The 20,674-nt window shown below is 45.4% G+C and overlaps 1 protein-coding gene across 1 annotated transcript in view; it reads left to right on the forward strand.

Moving 5' to 3' along the window:
- fam83c (family with sequence similarity 83 member C) overlaps window positions 1-20,119 on the forward strand; it is a 58,462-nt gene extending 38,343 nt beyond the window's left edge. The window contains exon 4 of the mRNA XM_072279875.1: window positions 18,419-20,119. Coding sequence (XP_072135976.1) covers window positions 18,419-19,202 — 784 coding nt within the window. The 3' untranslated portion in view covers window positions 19,203-20,119. The remainder of the gene's footprint in view (window positions 1-18,418) is intronic.
- The last annotated feature ends 555 nt before the right edge of the window (window positions 20,120-20,674 follow it).

A 20,674-nucleotide genomic window follows, 5' to 3' on the forward strand; every position in this document is an offset into this window, starting at 1 on the left:
TGACATTGGTCAGACCACATGGAGTATTATGAGCAGTTTTGGGCCACTTATCTAAGAAAAGAGATGCTGCTGTTGCAAAGAGTCCAGAGGAATTTGATGAGATTGATCCTGGGAAGGAGAGGGTTAAGGTATGAGGAGTGTTGGATGGTTCTGAGCCTGTGCTTGCTGGAGTTTAGAAGAATGAGGAGGATCTAATTGAAACCTAGGGAGACGACAAGAGAATGGGGTTGAGAGGGTTAATAAATCAGCCATGATGGAATGGCAGAGCAAACTGGATGGACCGAATGGCCTAATTCTGTTCCTATGTGTTATAGTGGCTATCAGGAGATTCATACTTCATTGTGTCTTATGTTTATTCAAGACATGAGAACAAGAAATAGGAGCGGGAGTAGGCCATCCGGCCCATCGAGTCTACCCCACCATTCAATAAGATCATGGCTGATCTGTCCGTAAACTCAGCTCCATCTACCTGCCTTTTCCTCATAACCCTTAATTCCGTTACTATGTAAAAATCTATCTAACTGTTTCTTAAATATATTTAGTAAAGAAGCCTCAACTGCTTCCCTGGGCAGAGAATTCCACAGATTCACCACCCTCTGGGTAAAACAGTTTCTCCTCATCTTCATCCTAAATCTTCTCCCCTGAATCTTGAGGCAATGTCCCCCAGTTCTAATCTCACCTACCAATGGAAACAACTTTCCTACTTCTATCTTATCTATCCCTTTCAAAATTTTGTATGTTTCTATAAGATTCCCTCTCATTCTTCTGAACTCCAGTGAGTATAGTCCCAGGCGACTCAATCTCTCCTCACAGGTTAACCCCTTCATCCCTGGAATCAACCTGGTGATCCTCCTCTGCACTGCCTCCAAAGCCAGTATATCCTTCCTCAAGTATGGAGACCAGAACTGCACACAGTACTCCAGGTATGGCCTCACCAGTACCCTGTATAGTTGCAACATAACCTCCCTGCTCTTGAATTCAATCTTTCTAGCAATGAAGGCCAACATTCCATTTGCCTTCTTAATAACCTGTTGTACCTGCAAGCCAACTTTTTGTGATTCATGCACAAGCACTCCCAGGTCCCTCTGCACAACAGCATGCTGCAATCTTTCACCATTTAAATAATAATCTGCTCTTCTATTATTCCTTCCAAAGTGGATGACCTCACATTTACCAACGTTGTACTCCATCTGCCAGACCTTGGCCCACTCACTTAACCTATCTATATCCCTCTGCAGACTCTCCACATCCTCTGTACAATTTGCTTTTCCACTCAGTTGAGAGTCATCAGCAAATTTTGCTACACTACACTCAGTTCCCTCTTCCAAATCATCAATGTAAATGGTAAACAGCTGCGGGCCCAGCACCGACCCCTGCGGCACCCCACTCACCAAAGACTGCCAACCGGAGAAACACCCATTTATACCAACTCTCTGCCTTCTATCGGTTAAGCAACCCATTATCCATGCTAATACACTTCCTCCGACTCCATGCATCCTTATCTTATTTATAAGTCTCTTGTGCAGCACTTTATCGAATGCCTTCTGGAAATCCAAGTATACGACATCCACCTGTTCTCCTCTATCCACTGCACTCATTATGTCCTCAAAGAACTCCAGTAAGTTTGTCAAACAGGACCTGCCCTTTCTGAATCCATGCTGCGTGTTTAATGGAACCACTCCTTTCTAAATGTTTCACTATTCCTTCCTTAATGACAGCTTCAAGCATTTTCCCGACTACAGATGTTAAGCTAACTGGCCTATAGTTGCCTGTCTTTTGCCTACATCCTTTTTTAAAAATTGGTGTGACATTTGCTGTCTTCCAATCAGCCGGGACCTGCCCAGAGTCTAGAGAGTTTTGATAAATGATTACCAATGCGTCTACTATAACCTCCGCCAATTCCTTCAGCACCCTGAGATGCATCCTATCAGGACCAGGGGACTTATATACCTTCAGGCCCTCTAGTTTGCTCATCGCTATCTCTTTAGTGACAGTGATTTTATCGAGGTCCTCACCTCCCATTTTGTCCATAACATCCTTCTTTGGCATATTAGACATATCCTCCACCGTGAAGACTGACACAAAATAGTTGTACAATGCCTCAGCCATTTCCTTATCACCCAATATCAATTTCCCCTTCTCGTCTTCCAACGGACCTACGATGACTTTAGCTGCCCTCTTCCGCTTTATATATTTATGAAAACTTTTGCTGTCTGTTTTTATATTTTGTGCTAATTTACTTTCATACTCTATCTTCCCTTTCCTTATTTCTTGTTTAGTTGTTCTCTGTTGCTTTTTAAAGTTCTCCCAATCCTCCAGTCTCCCACTGCTCTTTGCGACTTTGTACACATGAGCTTTTAATTTGATACTATCTTTTATTTCCTTAGTTATCCAAGGCTGGCTCTCCAAACACTTACTGTCCTTAATTTTGACTGGAATATACTTTTGTTGAGCACTGTGAAAAATCTCTTTGAAAGTATTCCACAATTTCTCAACTGTCCTACCAAGGATGAGCAACTGTGCTCCCAATCCACATTAGCCAACTCCTCCCTCATCCTGTTGTAGTCTCCCTTGTTCAAACATAATACACTAGTTTTAGATCTAATTATTTCATCCTCCATCTGAATGCACAATTCAATCATACTACGATAACTCTTTCCAAGAGGATACCTGACTACAAGATTGTTAATCTTACCTGTCTCATTGCACAGGACTAGATCTAAGATAGTATTTTCCCTTGTAGGTTCACTGACATGCTGCTCAAGAAAGCCATCACAGATGCATTCTATGAAGTCCTGCTCAAGACTTCCTTGACCAACCTGATTCACCCAATCTATGTGGAAGTTAAAATCCCCCACGACCACTGTTCTTACAAGTCTCAGTTATTTCTTGGTTAATCGCCTCTGCCACTGCAATATTTTTATTGGGTGGCCTATAGACAACTCCCACAGTGATTTTTTCCCTTTACTATTCTTAATCTCTACCCAGATGGACTCAACATTCTGCTCCGTAGATCTTATATCATCTCTCACAATCGCCCTGATCTCGTCCCTAATTAGGAGCGCCACCCCACCTCCTCTGCCTTCCTGTCTATCTTTCCGTATTACCTGATACCCTTGGATATTTAATTCCCAGTCATCTCCACCTTGCAACCCAGTTTCTGTAATGACCACTAAATCATATGCCTTGGTACTGATCTGTGCCACAAATTCACTAACCTTGTTTCTAATACTACGGGCATTTAGATAAAGTGCCCTTATACTCATTGTCCTTTTAGAATCTAGTGACCTGTGCGATTTTTGCTTTTTACTTTTCTGCACTCTACTCTTACTTTTTTCTTCACTAGCTCTAGCTTTGGTCTCTGCATCACTTCCCTCTTCTTTTCTGTGTGGGTTCCCATCCCCCTGCCATATTAGTTTAAAACCCTCCCTAACAGCACTATCAAACTATCTCCCTAGGGCATTGATCCCGGCCCTGCCCAGATGTAAACCATCTGGACTACATCTCCCCCAGAAGTGGTTCCAATGCCCCAAGAATCTGAAACCCTCCCTCCTGCACCACCGCTCAAGCTACATATTCATTCTAGCTTTCCTGCTATTCCAACTCTGGCTAGCACATGGCACTGGTAATAATCCTGAAATGATTACCGTTGAGGTTCTACTCTTTAATTTATCTCCTAGCTCCCTAAATTCAGCTTGTAGAACCTCATCCCACTTTCTTTCTATATTGTTAGTACCTACATGCACCACAACAGCTGGCTGCTCACCCTCCCCTTTCAGAATGATCTGCAGCCTCTCCGAGACATCTCTGACCCTTGCACCCGGGAGGCAACACACCATACGGGAGTCCCATTTGCGGCCACAGAAGCTCCTCTCTACTCCCCTTACCATGGAATCCCCTACCACAACAGCTCTGCCACTCTGTAGCAGTTTTGTTTGATCAGTCAGGGTTGTTAGCCCTAGGCTGAACCTCCGAACCTGGAGGACTGGTGGGTCACTCATAGTCTGCCCTCTACCCTTTGACCTGTTTAGGTGGCCCTACCAGGAGCCAAAGCATAAATGCCTGACTCCAGCCATCATGGCTCTCTGGGTCATTGAGGTATGCAAGCCTCCAGACCACAACATGGTTGTGGTCCTCTTGGAGAGTCTGTGGAGAGTAGAGCAGAGTTAATATTCCAGCTTCAGTAACAGGGGAGAAAAATACAGAATGGAAATGATTGCAAGGGTAATGGTGCAGACTAAGAGATTGTGATGGGGCAAGTAAAGAAGTAGTTTGCGTGTGAATGGTGTTAAAGTGGAACTCCTCAGTGAGCTGCTTCTGGATTAATTGTGGATCAAGAGAGGAATGCTATGATTTATAGAGTAATATAGCACAGATACAGGTTCTCTGGCCCAACCTGTGCATGACAACCACGGTGCCTGCAGTCAGGTCATTTCACTCCAAGCCACCCTTCCACGTACCTATCCAAGTGTTTCTTAAATACACCTACTGTACTTGCCTCAATCACTTCCTCTGCCAGCTTCTTTCATATACTCCCTATCCTCCCCATTAAAAAAGTTGCCCCTCAAGTCCCTTTCTGGTCTTTCTCCTCTCACCCTAGCTCTATGCCCCCTAGTTTTAGACTCTCCTGCGCTGGAGAAAAGATTGTTACCATCCACTTTACTTGTGTTCTGATGAAGTGGCTTTGCCTGAAATGTCGACTGTTTATTCCTCTCCATAGATGCTGCCTGGCCTGCTGAGTTCCTCCAGCATTTTGTGTGTGTTGCTCTGGATTTCCAGCATCTGCAGAATTTCTTGTGCTTACGGTTTGCTGATCTCATTCATTTCAAAGACTGAAGACCAGCCTGGCCAATCTCTCCTTATAACTTAGGCCCTCTAGCCCTGGCAACATCCCCATAAATTTTTTCTGATTTCTCTCCTGTTCATAGGTGGCAGGGTGGATAGAGTTGACTCCATCATTGTACTGTGTCTGTTGGGCACACCCATCCTCTTCAAGAATGTTGAGAGTTCAAAGTAAATTATTAAACTTCGAAGTAAATTTATCAAAGTACATATGTGTCACCATGTACAGTCCTGAGATTTATTTTCTTGTGGGCATGCACACTAAATCCAAGAAATACAAGAGAATCTCACCCAACAGGACAGACAAACAGCCAATGTGCAAAACCAACAAACTGCAAATCTGACAGAGGAAAAAAACATATTAATAATAAATAAGCAATAAATGCTGACAACATGAAATGAAGAGTCATTGAAAGTGAGTCCATTGGTTGTGGGAACGGTTCCGTGACGGAGTGAGTGAAGTTGAGTGGTTATCCCCTCTGGTTCAAGAATCTGATGGTTGAGGGTGTAATAGTCATTCCTGAACCTGGTGATGTGAGTCCTGAAGTTCCCGTACCTCCTTCCTGATGGCAGCAGTGAGAAGAGAGCTTGACCTGAGTAGTGGAGAGTCTTTGATGATAGAAGCTGCTTTCCTACGGTAGCACTTCATGTAGATGTGCTCAATGGTGGGGAAGGATTTACCCGTGATGGACTGGGCTATATACACTACTTTATGAGGTATCTATGATCCAGGGCATTGGTGTTTCCATAACAGGTGGTGATGCAACCAGTCAATAAACTCTCCACCACACATTTACAGGTGGTTTTTAGATAAAATTTTGGATATGCTGAATCTTAGCAAACTTCTAAGGAAGTAGAGACACTGCTATGCTTTCTTCATCATTGCACTTACGTGCTGGGCCAAGGGAAGATCCTCTGAAATGATCACAATGAGCAATTTAAAGTTGCTGACTCTCTCCACCTCTGATCCTCAGTGAGGACTGGCTCATGGATTTCCGGTTTCCTCCTCCTGAACTCAATAATCAGCTCTTTGATCTTGCTGACATTCAGCCAGATTTTCAGTCTCCCTCTTATATGCTGATTCATCACCACCTTTGATTCGGCCTACAACAGTGGTATTGTCAGCGAACTTAAGTATGGCACTAGAGCTGTGCTTAGCCTCACAGTCATAAACAGAAAGTGAGTAGAGCAGTGGGCTATGCACACAGCCTTGTGGTGTACATATGCTGATGGAGACTGTGGAAGAGAGGTTGCTGCCAATGCAAACTGACTGGCGTCCGCAAGTGCAAAAGTTGGAGATCCAATTGCACATGGAAGTATTGAGGCCAATGTCTTGAAACTTATTGATTAGTTCTGAAGGGATGATGGTATTGAACGCTGAGCAGTAGTTGATAAAGAGCATCCTGATGAATGCACCTTTGCTGTCCAGATGCTCCAGGGTTGAAGAGCCAATGAGACGGTATCTGCAGTGGACGTGTTGCTCCGGTAGGCAAATTGGAGAGGATCTAAGTTGCTTCTCAGGCAGGAGGTGACATGTTTCATATCAGTCATAGAGCCATAGGAAAGTACAGTTCAGAAGCATGTCCTTCGGCCCATCTAGTCTGTGCTGAAACCATTTAAACTGCCTAACTCCCATCGACCTGCACTGGGACCATAGCCCTCCATACCCCTACTGTCCATTAACCTATCTAATCTTCACTTAAACATTGAAATTGAGCTTGCATGCACCACTTGTGCTGGTATCACGTTCCACACTCTCACAACCCTCTGAGTGAAGAAGTTTCCCCTCATGTTCCCCTTAAACCTTTCACCTTTAACCCATGACCTTTTGGTGTAGTCACCTAACCTCAGTGGAAAAAGCCTGCTTGCTTTAACTCTACCTATAACCCTCATAATTTTGTATGCCTCAATCAAATCTCCTCTCAGTCTTCTAGGTTGTAAAGAATAGAGTCATAACCTATTCAATCTTTCCTTATAACTCAGGTCCTCCGGACCCTGCGATATCCTTGTAAGTTTTCTCTGTACTCTTTCAAGCTTATTTACATCTTTCCTGTAGGGAGATGACCAAAACTGAGCACAGTACTCCAAATGAGGCCTCACCAATGTCTTATACAACTTCAGCATAACTGCCCATCTCCTGTACTCAATACTTTGAGTTATGAAGGACAATGTGCCAGTGAGGCAGGTTACCATGTTCTTCTCAGGCACGGGCATAAGGGAAGCAGGTGGGTACCTCAGACTGCTGAAGCAAGGATTTAGAGGTGTTAGTGAGCACTCCAGCCAGTTGACCAGCACAGGGCTTCAGTGCTCAGGTGCCAGACTCCTTTCAGCTCAGGCCTGTTCTGAAACTGGCTTAGAGACAGTTTTATATCAACTGGGAGAGCAGGTTTCTCAGCTTCCTTTCTGAATTGGTTTATCGTCATCACCTATCAACTTTGTTTTGCATGCCATGCATGCGGATCATTTCATTACAACAGTGCTTTGAGGAAAAGCAATAACACGATACAGAATAAATCGTTACATTGCCAGAGGAAGTGTGGTGCAGGCAGACGATAAGGTCTGGATGAGGAAGACTTTCAAGATTCAGATTTGTTTCATGTCATTTCCAGTCCACAAGTGTAAAGGAGAACAAAATCATTGTTCCTCTGGATCCGATACAGCACAAAAACACACAATAAGATAAAGAACACACTAATAATAAAAAGCATAATGAATATAAATATATACAATATTGTGCAAAAGTCTAAGGCACATAAATATGGCCAGGGTGCCTGAGACTTTTACACAGGACTGAAATAATTTTATGTATTGCACTGTATTGCTGCCGCAAAACAAGAACAGATTTCATAACATACCTGATTCTGATATGGTGCTCTATTGTGGACTGAGAGTGGGAAGGGGGCAGAGAGAGGGGAATCATGGTTGGAAGAAGGAAGGGGATAGGGGAGGGAGCAAGGAGCACCAGAGAGACATTCTGTAATGATCAATAAACTAATTGTTTGGAATCAAATGACCTTGCCTGGTGTCTCAGGGCTGTGTGAGTCTGAACCCACACTACACCCCCGCCCTATCACTCCTTCTCTGCCATCTGTCCCACACCACTCCAGCGACACTCCACCCTTGCCATTCTTAACATTCTTTGCTCCTGTCAGGTTTACAAACTCGCTCTCCGCTCCACGTTGACAAATACAGTACTGTGCAGAAGTCTTAGGCACCCTAGCTATATAAATGTGCCTAAGACTTTTGCACAGGACCATAAGGTACCTTACATACATAGATGGATTTTATGTCCATGAAGTGACACTAGGCTCAGGAGTGTCTGTACATAAGGTGACGGAAAAGAAATGATAAATTTGTGTTGGTTGGGAGTGTGGAGGGGTGGGAGAGTGAGTGGAGGGGTTGATTCGCCTTACAACTTGGGTAAGGAAACTGTTTTTGAGTCTGGTGGATTGACGTGGATGTGAGGTAGCCTCCTCTCTGATGGGAATGGGACAAACAGTCCATGAGCAGGGTTAATTTTACCTAATGAGGTCCATTCCAAAATCCTATAACAGTGGGATAGAATCTGTCCTTGGGCCTGAAAGGTTGAGTTTTCATGCCTTTCTATCTCTTCCTGATGGTAGGTGGGGAGAAGAGATGTGAGGGGTCTTTGATTAGGTTGGCTTCTTTCCTGAGGCAGTGAGAGGTGGAGGGGTGGTTGCTTTCTGTAATGTGCTGAGCTATGTCCACAACTCTGCAGAGTCTTGGGGTCATGGGAGAGCAGCTTCTGCCCCTTCTCCTGATGGTAGTAGCAAGAAGAGAGCATGGCCTCGATGGTGGAGGTCTTTGATAATGGATGCTGCTTTCTTGTGGCAGAGCTCCTTGTAGCTGTGCTCAGTGGTGTGGAGGGCTTTTCCTGTGATGGACTGGGCTGTATCCACCACAGTCTGTAGAGGAACTGGTGAGCTTTCTTGGGCCTTGCATCTACAGGGTTGGACCAGGCCACGCTGTTGGTTACATTCATACCTAGGAACTTAAAGCTCTCAGACATTACCAAGACTAAGGCAGGTGATTTTTGGTTGAATGAAGCAACGTGAATGGAATTCATAAAGTGGCAGCACACAAGACGTCCGATGCAGGTTCAGGAGCAATGAGCAATCCGTTAGAGGATCCTCAGCAGCATCTGTTGAGGGAGAGGAACTGACAACATAGTACAGCACAGAAAGAGGTCCTGGTCCACAATGTTGTGCCAAGCTGATTAAATCAGTAATCAAATGGCAAACTAAAGCAATCCTTTCTGCCTGCACAATATCAATATTCTTACGTTTTCCTCACATCCATGTCCATATCTAAACTTCACTTAAAAATGCCTAATGTACTTGCCTTTACCACTACCCTAGGCAGTGAATTCCAGGCACCCACCACTCTCGTACAAAAAAATTACCTCTCCTTTGAAATTACCCCCTCTCACCTTAAATGCATGCCCTCTGGTATTAGACATTCCAACCCTGGGAGAAAGATACCGTCCGTCTACTCTATCTATCCCTCTCATAATCTTATAAACCTCTATCATATCTCCCGTCAGCCTCCGCCACTCCACAGAAAATAACGCGTTTGTCCATCACATACCCTCTAATCCAGGCAGCATTCTGGTAAGCCTCTTCTGCACCCTCTCCAAAACCTCGACATCCTTCCTATAGTGGGGTGACCAGAACTGTGCACATTACTCCAGATGCTTCAGGTTGAAACCCTGAGCAGGACTGAGATAGGAGGCTTGGGGTCCAGAGAAAATCATGTTAAGATAAGATAAGATAAATAATACTTTATTTATCTCGAAGGAAATTATTGTTACAAGGTTGTTCAGTCAGAAATATATACTTTAAAATACAAAATGTAAGCATTGAGGTACGGGAAAAATACAAAATGTGCATTAAAAAGTAATAGTGCAAAATGCTGATGTGCAGTAAAACCACATACATATATACTTAAGGAGGAGGGGTTGTAGAGTCTTATAGCCATGGAGAAGGGATCTCCTGTGGCATTCAGTGGTGCATCTCGGTGTACAGAGCCTCTGCATTTTTAGTCCAGTCCAGTTTCTTGTTTAGGTGAGTTCCCAGGTATTTGTAGTCCCGGATGACTTCCACATTGATGGAGATGGGAATGCAGGGTGTTTTCACCTTCCTGAAGTCCACCACCCACTCCCTCGTCTTAGTGATGATGAGCTGCGGGTGATTCAGCCCACCACTCGACAAAGTTGTCCACCTCTCTTCTGTACTCAGCCTCTTGGCCCCGGCTGATACAACCCACAACTGCCGAATCGTCGGAAAACTTCTGCAGGTGGCAGGACTCTGAGTTGTTTCTGAAGTCCGAGGTGTAGATGGTGAACAGGACGGGGGACAGGACAGTCCCCTGAGGAGCCTCTGTGCTGCTAACCACTGTATCTGATGCACAGCTCTGCAATCTCACATACTGTGGCCGTCTGAACAGGTAGTCTGTAATCCAGGACACTAGTGGAGCGTTCACCTGCATCCCCGTGAACTCACTCCCTGGTAAAGCAGGTCGTATGGTGTTGAAAGCTCTGGAGAAATCAAAGAACATGATTCTCACAGTGCTGCCTGGCTCATTCAAATGGTGTCAGCCCATTGAAGCAGGAAGATAATGACGGGTCCAGTGATTTTCGATGGTCAGGACCAGTCTTTCTAATGATTTCAAACATGTGAGGTCAGTGCCACTGGTCTGTAGTCACTGGTCGTGGTGGGACATGTCTTCTTGGGTACTGGAATGAGGCAGAATGTTTTCCACAGCACGGGGACCCTCTCCAGGCTGAGGCTGAGTCTCAGATTAAAGATGTATTGAAAGACTGCACCTAGCTCAGTAGCACCCACCTTGAGTGCCCTTGGGCAGATGCCGTCCAATCCACAACCTGGCCTGGGTGAAGTCCGCTGAGCTCTCCCCTTACCTACTCAGCAGTGACAGGCCGTGTGTCTGTGGTCGTTGGCTCTCCGGTGTCCCTGGAGAGAGGCAGAGGAGGCTGAACGGTGACAGCCCATGTGTCTGTGGTCATTGGCTCTCCAGTGTCTTGGGAGAGAGACGGGAGAGACGAAGGGTGAGGGGTGAGAGGGGAGGAGCTGGGGGCGGCAGACGGGTTGTAGAGGGATGAACAGAAGCCTCCTCATCAAACCTGTTGAAAAACCCGGGGGTGTGTGATGAGATGGAGATTGAGGGATTGGTGGACTGAGGAGGGATGAAGATTGAGGTAGGGGAGGGGTGGATTGAGAAGTAGGGGCAGGTAGGAGATAGATGGAGGTAAACAAAAAAAAGCATGGAGTGAGGTGGGGAAGGCACTTACTGCTGCCCCTGAAAAGTAACAACTTGTCCCACCCCAGACAATCTTACTTCTTCCCTCTTCCATCGGGCAGAGCACACAAGAGCTTGGAGTCACAGAGCACTCACCATCATCATCGTGATGTGCATGTTGTATGACATAGGAAATCATGGACCCATCACCATAACTGTTCTTGGCAAATTTTTCTACAGAAGTGGTTTGCCATTGTCTTCTTCTGGGCAATGTCTTTACAGGACGGGTGACCCCAGCCGTTATCAATACTCCTCAGAGATTGTCTGCCTTGTGTCAGTGGTCGAATAACCAGGACTTGTGATATGCACCAGCTGCTCATATGACCATCCACCACCTGCTCCCATGGGTTCACGTGACCCTGATCAGCGGGCTAAGCAGGTGCTACACCTGCAGGCTAGCGGAGGGAAGGAGCAAGTTACACCTCCTTTGGTAGAGATGTACCTCCACCCCACCAGCCAACTCTGTACCTGTGGCAATGAAGGAACAGAAAGGACTATTGAGGAATAAACTGAGAGGAGAGGCTGTCTACTAGATGGGTCAGAGCCGTCTCTATTTCCTGAGGAGACTGAGGTCCTTTAACATCTGTTGGATAATGCTGAGGATGTTCTACAAGTCTGTGGTGGCCAGTGCGATCATGTTTGCTGTTGTGTGCTGGGGCAACAGGCTGAGGGTAGCAGACACCAACAGAATCAACAAACTCATTCATAAGGCCAGTGATGTTGTGGGGATGGAAATGGACTCTCTCACAGTGGTGTCTGAAAAGAGGATGCTGTCCAAGTTGCATGCCATCTTGGACAATGTCTCCCATCCACTACATAATGGACTGGTTGGGCACAGGAGGACATTCAGCCAGAGACCCATTCCACCGAGATTCAACTCTGAGCATCATAGGAAGTCATTCCTGCCTGTGGCCATCAAACTTTACAACTCCTCCCTTGGAGGGTCAGACACCCTGAGCCAGTAGGCTGGTCCTGGACTTATTTCCTGGCATAATTTACATATTACTATTTAATTATTTATGGTTTTATATTGCTATATTTATACTCTATTCTTGGTTGGTGCAACTGTAACGAAACCCAATTTCCCTCAGGATCAATAAAGTATGACTATGACTATGATTATGACTAATAATGGGAGCGATTAGGAGGGAACTGATTGGCATACGGCACCAACTCAGAGGGGGAGAAAGAAGGAGGAACCCATCTGAGAGGGAGAACATGTCCTTGCTACATTTCAGTTTCTTTACTGGAAGGAGTCGCTGTCCCGAGCACTGTGCTCATCTTCGGTTAGTGTTCAGTGTCCTGTAGATGCAGTGATACATGCTCGCTTTCCTGCCTACTCCCATCACACACCTTAATCAAAGTTCAAAGTAATTTCTTTTAATCAAAGTACATATATGTCGCCATATACATTCCTGGCAAACTGATTAAATCTAAGAATCATAATGCAATCAATGAAAGACCTCACCCAACAGGGCGGACAAACAACCCGTGTGCAAAAGACAACAAACTGTGCAAATATAAAATTCAAAAAATAATCAATATGGAGAACATGAGATGAAAAGTCCTTGAAAGTGAGTTCATTGGTTATGGGAACATTTCAGTGATGGGGCAAGTGAAGTCAAGTAAAGTCATCCCCTTTGGTTCAAGAGCCTGATGGTTGAGGGGTAATAACTATTCCTGAACTTGTAGTGTGAGTCCTGAGGCTCTTGTACCTTCTTCCTGATGGCAGTAATGAGAAAACAGCTTGGCCTGATGATGGGAGTCCTTGTTGATGGATACTACTTTCCTGTAGATATGTTCAATGGGGAGGGCTTTACTGATGTTCAAGGGAATTAGTGTTTACATGCCAGGCTGTGATGCAGCCAGTCAATATACTCTCCACTATACATCTATAGAAGTTCGTCAAAATTTTAGATGTCGTACCAAACCTTAACAACCTTCTAAGGAAGTAGAGGCCTGCCATGCTTTCTTTGTAATTGCATTTACAAGCTGGGCCCAGGACAGATTCTCTGAAATGATAGCACCAAGGAAATCAAGGTTGCTGACTCTGTCCACCTCCAATCCCCCAAATGCGCATTGGGTGTTGGTCTTTATTTTAATGGGTTCTTTCGAGTTTCTTCTTTTGTGACTGCCTTAAGCAGATGAATCTCAAGGCTGTACGATTTATACATGCTTTGATAATAAATGTACTTCGAACTTTGGTGAGGTCGGGTTCATAGACCTCCAGTTGCCTCCTCCCAAAGTCAATCATCAGCTCCTTGGACTTGCTGACATTGAGTAAGAGGGTGTTGCTGCCCCTCTCCACCGATGAAGATCCTTCCAAGCCTTCAAATACATCCGTATCTTTAAGAAACAGACAGCAAAAGACTTGCACATGACGTAGAGGTTAGCATGTCACTATTACAGCTGGGAGCATCAACCTTCAGAGTTCAATTCCGACACCGTCTGTACGATCTCCCTGTGACCACCTGGGTTTCCTCCAGGTGCTCCAGTTTTCTCCCACAGTGGAAAAATGTACTGGTTGGTAGGCTAATTGGTCATTGCAAATTGTCCTGTGATTAGGCTGGGGTTAAATTGGTGAATTGCTGAGCAGCGCAGCTTGTTGGCCCAGAAGAGCTTGTTCTGTGGTGTAACTCTAAATAAAATAAAACTAAACTAAAACCAAAACATTAAAAAAGGTGCTAGAATACCCAATAGTACACTATATTTCACCTCCATAGATGCTGCCCAACCTGTTGAGTTCCTCCAGCATTTTTTGTGTTGCCCTCGATTTCCAGCATCTGCAGAATCTCCTGTGTTTAAAAAATATCCAAAAAATCTTCTAGTGGCAAACAGTGAAGTGTTTTTCAAAATTCTGGAGGAACTCAGGAGGTCAGACAGCATCGAAGGAGAGGAGTTGATGTTTTGGCCGAGACCCTTCATCAGGACTGGAAAGGAAGCGGGAAGATGCCAGAATAAGAAGGTGGGGGAGGGGTATGGGAGGAGAAGGAGCACAAATTGAAAGGTGACAGGTGAAACCTGTGAGGGGAAAGGTGGGTGGGTGGGGCAAGGGGGGATGAAGTGAGAAGCTGGGAGGTGATAGGTGGAAAAGATGAAGGGCTGAATAAGAAGGAATATGATAGGAGACAAGAGTGAACCATGGGAGAAAAGGAAGGACAACTGTGGGAGACGATAGGCAGGTGAGGAGAAGAGAAGAGGTGAGAGGATGCCAGAATGGGGAATGGAAGAAGACAGAAGTGGGGGCGGGGTGTGGAAAGAAATTACGGGAAGTTAGAGAAATCAATGTTAATGCTGTCAGACTGGAGGCTACCCAGTCAGAATGTGAGGGTATAATGGATTGGTTAATCTTTAATTTTATTTAAGTTAATTGCTCTTGCATCATTACGGAAACATCAAAGGAGAGCCACTTCAACCCCAGATCCCCATGCCAACTCTCTGAAAGGAAGTCCAATTAGTTCCACCTGACCTTAGCTCCAAAATATTCAAATCTCTTTTTGAACGTTGCGACTGAATCTGCTTCTAAGCAATATATTCTTGATCACAGCAAATCACTGCAATCAGAAATTAAACAAAAATGTCCTCCTGTGCTTTTCCCAAACACTTTGGCCCTCCTGGGAATATGGGCTGGAAGATGGCAGCTGGAATTTAACTCAGACAAGTGTGAGGTGTTGTGCTTTAGGAGGTGAAACCAGGGTGGGACTGAGGAGTGCCCCAGAACAAAGAGATCTGGGAATATAGATCCACAATTCCTTTAAAGGGGTATCACAGGTAAATGAGGGTTCTAATGACAGCTTTTGGCACATTGGCCTCATACATCAAATCATTGAGAACAGGAGCTGAAATTGTTTAAGACATTGGTAAGGGTGAATTTGGAGTTGTATGTAGTTCTGATGAACTACCTACAGGAAAGACGTCGATAAGATTGAAAGAGTACAGAGAAAATTTTCAAGGATGTTGCCGGAACTTGAGGGCTTGAGTTATAGGGAACGATTGAATAGGTTAGGACTTTGTTTGCTGCAGTGTAGGAGAATGAGGGGAGATTTAGCAGAGGTATACAAAATAATGAGGGATATTGAGAGAGTAAATGCAAGCAGGCCTTTTCCCCTGAGGTTGGATGAGACTAGAACTAGAGGTCATGGGTTAAGGGTGAAAGGTGAAATATTTAAAGGGAACCTGAGAAGGAACTTCTTCACTCAGAGGGTGGTGAGAGTGTGGAACGAGCTGCCAGCGCAAGTGGTGGATGTGGGTTTGATTTCAACATTTCAGTAAGACAAGTTGGGATAAGTATTTGGAGGGCTAGGTGTAGGTATAGGTGTAGGTTGGTGGGACTATGTAGACTAACAGTTTGGCATAGACTAGACGGGCCAAAAGGCCTACTTCTGTGCTGTAGTGACCTATGACTCAAGCCCCATCCGCACCTCCCGCCCAGCTTATATCTAATCGATCTGCAGTTCCAATAAAATTTGATGTTGGCAATCAAGCACAGAAGGTAAGCAAAGCAGTGTGGTGATAAGGACTGGAGGGATAGTGAGTGTCTGTCAGTTAAGGATATGCAGATCAAGAACATTAATTAATGTGATTGGAACTATCTGTCCAGGAGTTTGTGCTGACTCGTGGCTGTGCCTTTATGTATATTTAAAGCAGAGGTTCATAGACTCTTGTTTGGGCAGGGCGTGAAGGAATATGGGAGAAGACAGGAGATTGGAGCTGAGAGGGAAATGGATCAGCCATGATGAAATGGGCCAAATGGCCTAATCCTGTTCCTATATCTTCTGGTCTTATGGATGATGTTTCTTCTTCTTCTTCTGAAGCCCGTCACCCCTACTGGGGCATAGGCTGCCGACAGCAGCTCACCAGAGTTCTCTGTCCTGGTCCGATAGGAGGTTGATCGACTCGGTGGCTTTCACTCACCACACAACTTCACACGCCTTCTAGGTGAAGATCCTTCTTGGAGCTCTAGTTGGCGTTTCTGGCCCCATGCCCAGCCCTCCTCCTTTTACATCTGGGCTTGGGACCATGCATGGCGGAGTTACTGGATGGAATCATTTGGGGAGAGATGTCAGCTGCTTGCCACTTATGCCTCAGGCTCATGTCCGTATTTACAAGAAATGGATGGGTCATTCAAAATAGGTCATGCTGCAACTATACAGGGTACTGGTGAGGCCACACCTGGAGTACTGTGTGCAGTTCTGGTCTCCATACTTGAGGAAGGATATACTGGCTTTGGAGGCAGTGCAGAGAAGGTTCACCAGGTTGATTCCAGGGATGAAGGGGTTAACCTATGAGGAGAGATTGAATCACCTGGGACTACACTCACTGGAGTTCAGAAGAAAGAGAGGGGATCTTATAGAAAATACAAATTTTGAAAGGGATAGATAAGATAGAAGTAGGAAAGTTGTTTCCATTGGTAAGTGAGACTAGAACTAGGGGACATTGCCTCAAGATTCAGGGGAGAAGATTTAGGACGGAGATGAGGAGAAACTGTTTTTCCCAGAGAGTGGTGAATCTGTGGAATTCTCTGCCCAGGGAAACAGTTGAGGCTTCTTCACTAAATATATTTAAGATACAGTTAGATAGATTTTTACATAGTAGGGGAATTAAGGGTTATGGGGAAAAGGCAGGTAGATGGAGCTGAGTTTACGGGCAGATCAGCCATGATCTTATTGAATGGTGGGGCGGGCTCGATGGGTCAGATGGCCAACTCCTGCTCCTATTTCTTATGTTCTTATGACTCATAGAGCGTGACTGCACAGATACAGATGTTTGGCCTACCAGTCCATGCTAATAACAGTGCCCACCCAGCTAGTCCTACCTTCCTGCCTTCAGCCCACATCCCTCCAAGTGCCTCTTAAATGAGCACACACAAAATGCTAGAGGAACGCAGCAGGTCAGGCAGCACCTATGGAGGAAAGTAAACAGTCAGCATCTCAGGCTGTGACTCTTCATCAGGACCTCGGCCTGAAAAGTCGACTGTTTACTCTTTTCCATAGGTGTTACCTGGCCTGCTGTGTTCCTCCAGCATTTTGTGTGTGCTGCTCTGGATTCCCTGCATCTGCAGATTTTCTTGTGTTTGTGCCTCTTAAATGATATTATTGTACCTGCCTCAGCCATTTCCTCAGGCAGCTTGTTCCATATACTCACCACCTTCTGTGTTAAAACAATATAAGGGGTCTCTTATAAATTGTTCCCCTCTCACCCTCAGTCTATGTCCCTGGAAGCTAGCCTCCCCTCTGTAGACTCTATCCACCCTTCTCACTGCCTCAGTAAAGCAGGCAGCCCTGGCTTTTCTCTCCACTCCCGTTGGACAGTAGATACAGAGGCCTGGAATCAAGGACAGCTTCTAACCAACTGTTGTCAAACTAATGAATGGCTGCTAGTACGGTAAGAAGGACTCTTGACCTCAGAATCGACCTCTTCATGTCCTTGCACCTTGCCAACCTGCACTGCACTTTCTCCTGAACTGTAGCATCTCATTCTGCATTCTGTTATTGTTTTCCCTTCTACTGTCTCAATGCGCTGTGATGAAATGATCTGCTGTATATAGAGGGCATGCAAAGCTAAACGTTTCACTGTATGCACTCAGTCTCCACTTTAGGAGTGGAATTCTGGTGTGGTCATCTGCTGCTGTAGCCCATCCACTTTAAGCTTCAATGTGTTGTGTGCTCAGAGGTCCTCTTCTGCACACCACTGTTCTAACACGTGGTTATTCAAGGAGTTACTGTCAGATTGAACCAGCCTGGCCATTCTCCCCTGACCTTTCTCATTAGTAAGGCATTTTCACCCACAGAACTGCCGCTCACTGGATGTTTTTTACTTTTCACACCATTCTCTGTAAACTCCAGAGACTGCTGTGAGTGAAAATCCCAGGAGATCAGCACCCTGATATTCAAACCACCCTGTCAGGCAACAACAATCATTCCATGATCAAAGTCACCTTTCTTTCTCATTCTGATGTTTAGTCAGAGCAACAGCTGAACCTCAACGGTATCTGATTGTTTTATGCATTGAGTTGGCTGGTTAGGAATTTGAATCAATGAGCAGGTGTACAGGTGTACCTAATAAAGTGGCCACTAGTGTATGTATATATAGTGAACTGAGTTACTAATTTAAATAGTGTGGAGCGACCACAGAGCTGGTTACCCATCTGTTACCATATGTGCAGGTCTGACGAGAAAATCCAGAATATCTGAAGATTTAGTTATGCAAGGAAACTGACTCTCTGTGTTCTCTCTTGCAGTTTTACCTGGCTGTCAGGACAGGTGCACTTCAACTTTGTCATGTTACTGACGGGAGAGCTAACCCAAGAATTCGATGAGGAATTTCGGAGCCTTTATGCTATGTCAAAACCAATCGATCGATTCTCCTCCTCTGCAGACGATGACCTTTCTTGTTACACATCCAAGCTCAGGATTGCCGCGAACCACCATTTCGCGAAGGAAAGGCTGGCAGACGTGGTCCACTCCAACCCGTCAAGCAGCTTATCTGGGAACAGTCGTCTCAGCAGCACCCAGGCAGCCACACCTGCGGCTCTGGTGCTGAGGGAACGCAAGCGCACCAGCCCGTGCACTTCCAACAACTGGAAATTCAGAGAGAGTGAGAGACTGGGCAATGGCTGGACTCCTGACACACTGTCCAGAGCAAGTCCACTGGGCCCCAAACCAAACCACATACCAGGTTTCCCCTTTGTACTCAATGCCCACCTTGCAGACCCAGCATTTGGGAACACGCTGCAAGGTCCTGGAGTCCCATCCAGAAACAAAATATCAAAAGATGATTCGGAGGACGAAAGCACCGTCTCTCTGCCATCACCTCCCATTATACTCAATCGTGGGGAATTACTCTATCAAACAGAGGAGGATGAAGGCTGCAAAGATTTGTATGACCCTCCGAAGGAGTTTATGAGAACAGGAGCGCGAATGACCCTCGGGCATAGTAAGCTAGAAATGATGAAGGAATACAATGATAAGATGAGGGCCAGGAACACTTTCAGCCGCTTTCAGTTGGTGAAGCACAACTCCTAAGGGTGGCTTTGTCGAACTGGCAGTGAGTCTGCGGAGTATGGCGTGGTCGGCGGGCAATCCAATCATCAAAGTCACCGTGAAGAGCCATTTCTGACATGGAGCCGCTGCCCGGAGTCTGCCAGGATTCTGCCTCATGGCAGAGTGGGGTCCCTCTGTGCTGAAATGCCTCAGAGCCCCGTGTGAAGATCTGAGATGCATGTGTTGGACCTTGGGTGGGAGGATGGCAAGAGAGACTCCGAAACACAGTGTACTGAGAACTACTTTTGAGAGCTAGATTAGTGATTGTTCAGTGGCAGGTGAGGACAAAAGTATCTTACACTTGCTGTTTGCTGACAGAGATGAAGAATTACTGTTCATTTTTATTTCCTCCCCTAAGTCTGCTTTGCAGTGTCAGCCATGGCTGAGCAAAATTTACACATTTGGTAGACATCCTAGCCGAGAAAGACACTCAGTTGCCACTTTATTAGATACCTCCTGTACCGAACGTGTGGTTATTTGACTTACTGTGTCCTTCCTGGCAGCTTGAACCAGTCTGGCCATTCTTCCCAGACCTCTCTCATTAACAAGTTACTTTCACCCACAGAACTGCTGCTCACTGGATGCTTTTTGTTTTTCACTCCGTTCTCTGTAAACTCTGGAGACCGCTGTACATGAAAATACCAGGAGATCGGTACTGTCTGAGATATTCAAGCCAACAATTATTCTACGGTCAAAGTCACTTAGATGACATTTCTTCCCCATTCTGATGATTGCTATAAACAGCAACTGAACCTCCTGACCATGCTTGCACGCTTTTATACATGGTATTATTGCCACGTGATTGGCTGATTAGAGATTTTGCATCAATGATCAGGTGTACAGGTAACATAGAAAACCTACAGCACAATACAGACCTTGCAGCCCACAAAGCTGTGCCTAACATGTCCCTACCTTAGAACTACCTAGGCTTACCCATAGCCCTCTATTTTTCTAAGCTCCATGTATCCATCCAGGAGTCTCTTAAAAGACGCTATCATTTCTGCCTCCACCACCATTGCCGGCAGCCCATTCCACACACTCACCACTCTCTGCGTAAAAAACTTACCCCTGACATCTCCTCTGTACCTACTTCCAAGCACCTTAAAACTGTGCCCTCTCATATTAGCCATTTCAGCCCTGGGAAAAAGCCTCTGACTATCCACATGATCAATGCCTCTCATCATCTTATACACCTCTACCAGATCACCTCTCATCCTCTGTCGCTCCAAGGAGAAAAGGCCAAATACACTCAACCTATTCTGATAAGGCATGCTCCCCAATCCAGGCAACATCCTTGCAAATTAGGTATACTAATAAAGTGGCCACTGTGTGTACATTTTGTTGGAATACACACAAAATGCTAGGGGAACTCAGCAGGTCAGGCAGCATCTACTGAGGAGAATAGTCAATGTTTCAGGACAAGACTCTTCATCAGGGCTGGAAAGGAGAAGGGA

The sequence above is a fragment of the Mobula birostris genome, chromosome 2 (assembly GCF_030028105.1).
Source record: "Mobula birostris isolate sMobBir1 chromosome 2, sMobBir1.hap1, whole genome shotgun sequence".
Taxonomy (NCBI): Eukaryota; Metazoa; Chordata; class Chondrichthyes; order Myliobatiformes; family Myliobatidae; genus Mobula; species Mobula birostris.